Raw genomic sequence first — 6,118 nt, forward strand, 5'->3', positions numbered from 1 at the left:
TTAAAGCATTCTTAGAAAGTTTATTGACACTCTTCTTAAGTTCAAGATAGCTTACCTCTTCTTCTTCTTAATCGGAATCTCCTAGGAAGCGGAGAGGAGTCCACACTATCTTTATCATCGTCTGAGAAGAGGTCAAGACTAACGTTGCTTAAGCATAGGTTAGCAATTTCTTCTTCTTCTGATGCTTCGTCGTCCTCAGGGTCGAGATCTCCCCAGCAAGATGCTATCATAACTTGCTTGAATTCCTTCTTGGTTTTCTCCCGTTTTGCTTTGTCTTTGATTCTCTCCCATGTAGGACAGTCCTTAATCATATGACTGGATTCTCCACACTTGAAGCATCCTCTATTAGCAAACGTGTTCTTTGTCTCTGAAGTTTTCTTATTAGAGAACTTATTATTGTTGTTGAACGATTTTGCTTGCTTATTTCTGAAAATGCGTTTGTTGAATCTTTTAGCAAACAAGACCGTTTCGTCCTCTATTTCTACATCTTCTTCTTCCTTAGCAGAAGCTTGTAGAGCCATGCTCTTCTTATTACTGGACTCGGCCTCATCGTCTTCCAGGACGAGTTCATGAGCCATGAGAGCGCCAATAAGTTCTGCATAAGGAAGGGATGTGAGATCTCTGACTTCTTCCATAACCGTGACCTTGGGACGCCATTTCTTGGTTAGACTCCTAAGTACTTTTCTAGCAATATCCTCGGAGTTGAAAGTTTTGCCAAGATTTTTGAGGTCATTGACTATAGTAGAAAATCGTGCTGACATGCTATCAAGTGATTCATTATTTTCCATTCTAAAGAGTTCATATTTTTGAATCAGCAAATCAATGCGATATTTCCTTACAGCCGATGTTCCTTCATAGGCCAACTCAAGACCATCCCATATTTCCTTGGCCGAAGTGCAAGAAGAAAAACGATCGAATTCAGTCGATGTCATGCCGTTTTGTAACAGGCTTATCGCTTTCGAGTTTTTCTCAGCCTTCTTGTAATCAGCCTCAACATAGTCTTCTTCCTTTTTCTCATAGGTAGTGCCTTCCAAAGATGCGACCAAAATTTTATGTGGTCCGTTCTTTATAATCGTCCAGCACTCCCAATCATGTCCTTTTATGTAGTATGTCATCATGTTTTTCCAAAGTCCATAATTCTTCCTATCAAAGACGGGACACTTAAGATACTTGGAATCCATTTCACACGTGTAAGGCAGCGGAATAAAAATAAAATAAAAAGATAAAAAGATAGACGGATCTAGCCTCTTTGCGGTTAGGCAATCAAGAGCACGAGGCTCTGATACCAATTGAAGAGTCTATCACACCCGAAATACTCGAGAGGGGGGGGTGAATTGAGTATTTAAAAATTATGCCTACTTTTTATTTTATATCAAGGTAATTAATTACTTAAAGTTTATTGATTAAACTTTAACTAATTAACTAATTGATTATGAATGTAGTGAAATGACTGAAAAGAAAGATGCAAGGACACACGATATTTGAAGTGGTTCAGCTTCACACGTCGAAGCCTACGTCTACTATTCTCGATTAATTATTTTAGTACCTTACTCCGGATTACAAAATTATCAACCCAACTCGTATAGTTAACTCTAACTATAACTCGATTTGAATATCACTAGATATTCGTTTTGACTATCTTAAGTTACTAAGAAAGCACTTGATTGTTCTTCTAAGTGTTCACACAATTGAACGAGTAAGAAACAATATGAAGTACTATTATCTTATGACGTAATCTTAAAGAAAGATAAGCAATTTGAAGAGCACAACTTTTCGCAAATATTTTCCAAAACAAAACAACAAGACAATTAAGAATTAAACTCAAATATGTTTTGCAAAGATTGTTATATTTCGAAAAGCTTAGATAAATGAAGAATGATCAATTGTATTTATAGTAGAAGTGGGAACTAGGGTTAGCACGAAACCCTAGGATGCCGTGAGATAGGCGGCTAAGGCTATAAGAGATAAATCTTTATCTCTTTCCTAATTTAATCCAAGATAATATAGTTTAGGTAAACAAGATAAAAGTAAATCTTATTTAACAATTAAAACTATATCTTTAAGATGTTAGGATAAGTAAACAAATAAAATCATATATTATAAAGATAGGAAAATATCTTATATAAATATAAGCTAGATTTGATTAGATAAGTTACTTAAACACAACCACCTCACACGCCCCAAACGACTTACGGTGAAACCCTAGGCCCGTGTCCAATTTTGCATAAAACCTATCTCCTTGGATTAGGGTTAGATTAGATAGACTAGCAACCCTAGGTAGCATGACGACCCATAAGTCGTTTTACTAACCAATAGGAATATGCAAGTCACCAATTATAATAACCCATAATTCAACTCTACTATATATACAAAAGATTTCGAAATATGTTTAAACGAATTTTATCTTTTGAAAAATGATTTTAAAACTATTAAAATCGTGCCTTTAAAATGCTACCTAAAGTTATAGTAGAAACAGCTATAACTTTAAGTTTGGTTAGTAAAGTTATAGGTGAAATAGCTATAACTTTACTTCCCCAATACTCTTATTTTAAGATACCGTCATTAGATGAAGACCTATACTAACTAATCTTCCTGGAGATCTTCAGTAAAGGATCTTCTCTTTATCTTGACCAAAAAGCTCTTCATCTTGAGCTTTGTTAAAGACTTGATCTAGCCTTTTGCTTGAATGATCATCATACTTGAAACTTGTTACAGTTGCTTATGATGCTTTAAGAACTTCCAATGTTATAGCTCAAGCTGCTATAACATGACTTGAATGATGCTTCACAAATCTTTAATGTTATAGCTAAGAGAGCTATAACATTACTTGCTAAACTTGTAATCTTACGTTATTCTAACACAGACTAGAAAAACGATTACAAGCAAGAGTATATATGAAACGAAGCATACACTTGTCATTATCAAAACTTAATCATATATCTATATGGTCCAACAGCAGTAGCAGGGGCAACAGAAAGAGAGATGTCTTCTCTCAGGGTTGTGGTTCTAAACATTGTCCTTGTAATGTGGTTTTGCATCCTTTTTGTTTCTTGATCTTGTGGAACTCAAATTCGCTAACAAGATGATTTTTTGGTTACCAGTTTGTTGGTTGGGTTTCATTTCTGTTAATTTGAGGGTTTTAGGTCTGGTTAGTGGTTGAAATAATTGAATCTTTTATGTACGCCATCTTGAATAAGACTGCGATTGTGTATGTCTTTGAAGTGATTATACAACCTGCTGCAGCAACTACTATTGTGATTAATTTTGTGGCACTATCAGTTAAGCCATCAATGCATATTTATAATCGGAGATTGACCCTTTCTTATGGATAGGAAATGGTCTATGATGGTTTCGTCTCTTTTAGAGTGAGCCAAGTTTCAGGTAGTTAATTATGTATGCTGATTCATGGTTATCATTTGTTAAATAACTGCACTTACAAAGTTAATTTTGAGCATATACACACTGCTAAAACTTTTATATGTGCTAGTCATGGAATGAAGCATGAAAATTTTTAGTTACATTGCACTTGGGTTAAAAAGAAAGTCGACGGATTAAGGTGGAATGGATGTATATGGAATACAATACACCTATAAATATGTATAAGAAAGTCGACGGATTAAACTTATTTTGAGCACCGTCCGGCCCGTCTTACCCTCACCCTCCAATTTTACTTTCCTGTCTGATTCAGTTTTTGTTATATCTAGCATCATGCTATTCTTCAGGTAAACCTGATATCGATTTTTGCGCATAGTTCTGTATGTTTCAGTCGAATTTTCTTTCGCTTTCATCCAATTTTTTGTAATTTAGACTATATAGTGACATGTTTACTTGGCTACTTAACTTATTTATAGCGAATTGTAAAGGTTATTAGCTCAATGGTAGAGCGATGTGCATATTTTGTACAAAGGTATGGGTTCGAATCCCATATAACCTATTAAATAACAAATCCCATGATTTGAGGATAGTCGTCCTGTGTACATGCATGAAATAAGTGTTATATGTGCATGAAATAAGGTTCTATGTGCATGAAATAAGGGTTCTATGTGCATGAAATAAGGGTTCTATGTTCATGAAATAAGGTTCTATGTGCATGAAATAAGGGTTCTATGTGCATGAAATAAGGGTTCTATTATGATACTAATTTGTGTTGGTTAAGGACATTAATTTTATATGGGCATAAAATAAGATTTTATGTGCATGAAATAAGGTTCTATATGCATGAAATAAGTGTTAAATGAGCATGAAATAAGGTTCTATGTGAAATGAAATAAGGTTCTATGTACATGAAACAAGGTTCTATATGTATGAAATAAGGTTCTATGTGCATTAAAAAGTTTTTCAGTTGCACCAGTTGGTTATATTATGTTAGTAATTACTGTTGGTTAAGGACATTAATTTTCATTATATGTGCATGAAATAAAGTTCTTAGTGCATGAAATAAGGTTCTATGTGTATAAAATAAGAGAAATGACAGTGAAGGATATTTAATGTATTTAACGGCCTTTTCAAGGCATTTTAGTCTTATGAATAGAAACTACCAGTCCTTGGCATTCCATACTGTAAATATTGGCTCTGCTAATGCTATGTATGAATCTGAGAAGCAACTTTCGGACCTCTGTGTCTCTAAAAGCGCTACTGCCACAAATTTTCAGGACAATCCTCAAGAGGACCAAGAGTGGGAATCTAAAATCGAGGCTTTGACTAAGCAACAGCTTGATGACGCTGCTTCGTTAACGTCAGTTTTGGATGAAATCCAGAGGCTTAAACAACAACTTGAGAAGGCCTCTGAATCGGAGGAAAATAGTTCCCCGGTTGAGCTTCAGAACTTGAAGAATACTTTGGCGGAAACTTGTTCCCTTGCTGATACCATGAAACACGAGCTAGTGCGGCCAAAGAATCGAAGCCCAGGCCCTAATTCGATCAAGCAGACTTTAGCCCAACTAGAAGCTGCTAAGGACACCATCAATGCACTCGGATCGGATGTTGCAAATTCGACAAAGGCTTATGATGCGATTGTGTTTGAATTACATTGATCAAGGGCACATGTAAGCTTCTTGGAAAGTTTTCTTTGAGAATCTCAAGACGGTTAATAGTGATCGGTGTCAAATGGATTTGGAAGTCTGCTAAGTTGGAGGTAAGGCGACTAAGATCCGCCTAGAAAGCCGCCGAGACGCGAGATGAGGAAGAACAGTCCCTTAGCGAGGCGCAAATTAGGAGTGCATCTGAAATCTCGGCTCAGATCAAAGATCAGTTCAGCTTAAGAGAGGCTGATCTGAAGGAAGAGTTGAGAAAAGCGGCTACAAATATCGAGGAGTTAAAGGGAAGCTTGATGGACAAAGAAACAGAATTGCAGGGTATTTCAGAAGAGAATGATATCCTAAACTCAAAGCTTATGAAATCCGAGTTGGAGCCCAACAAAGATCAGGAACTGGGAGCTGAGCTGATGAATATAAAGGCAAATTTGACGGATAAGGAGATTGAATTACAAAATGTTTTGGAAAAGAATGAAACACTAAGCTAGAGATCACTAAACTAGACGCTTCTCGAGCCATTGAGATGGATTTGAAAAGGGAACAAGTTGCAAATTGCAACTGAATAGATCAACCTAACCCCTGACTACAGACCGAGATCCGATTTGACCAAATCTGACCCCTTCTAGGCAATCACAATGTAAAAGAATATAAAAGAAACACCGGTATTTCTTAGCCAATGTGGGAATTAAACCCACATCTTGTGCATTGCACAATGCTCTGCCGTTTGAGCTAATTAGCTTTCGAAATAAGTAAAATGTGCACCTTGTTTTGCAGCCTAGTAACTCACGTTTAGCGGAATCACGTTTTTCTTTAGATTTGATATCTTTGATTTCCATATTTGGCAATATCGGAGTAATTTCTGATTTGTATCATCCCGTGTTACAAAATTATAGGAAAATGTCTGTCAGTTGTTAGTGGCTTCCATTTACAGTTGCAGCAAAAACGAAAGCAAACTAGCAGATTTAACACCTAAATCAGCATCAAAATCTACTCAGATAAGGCCTGCAATTTTCGCCTAATAATCGACTCAATTCGCTCCCATAAAATGAGAGTAACATCCTCTAGAAGTCGACCATAACTTGAAC

The 6,118-nt window shown here is 36.1% G+C and overlaps 1 protein-coding gene across 1 annotated transcript; it reads left to right on the plus strand.

Annotated features, from left to right (window-relative positions):
• The first annotated feature begins 4,487 nt into the window (after positions 1-4,487).
• On the plus strand, positions 4,488-5,521 carry LOC141617080 (interactor of constitutive active ROPs 2, chloroplastic-like). Its single transcript, XM_074434249.1, has 2 exons — positions 4,488-5,015; positions 5,159-5,521. The coding sequence occupies exons 1-2, from the start codon at positions 4,488-4,490 to the stop codon at positions 5,519-5,521; spliced, it is 891 nt and encodes a 296-aa protein (XP_074290350.1).
• Positions 5,522-6,118: the final 597 nt, after the last annotated feature.

Source organism: Silene latifolia, chromosome X (assembly GCF_048544455.1).
Source record: "Silene latifolia isolate original U9 population chromosome X, ASM4854445v1, whole genome shotgun sequence".
NCBI classification, from domain to species: Eukaryota; Viridiplantae; Streptophyta; class Magnoliopsida; order Caryophyllales; family Caryophyllaceae; genus Silene; species Silene latifolia.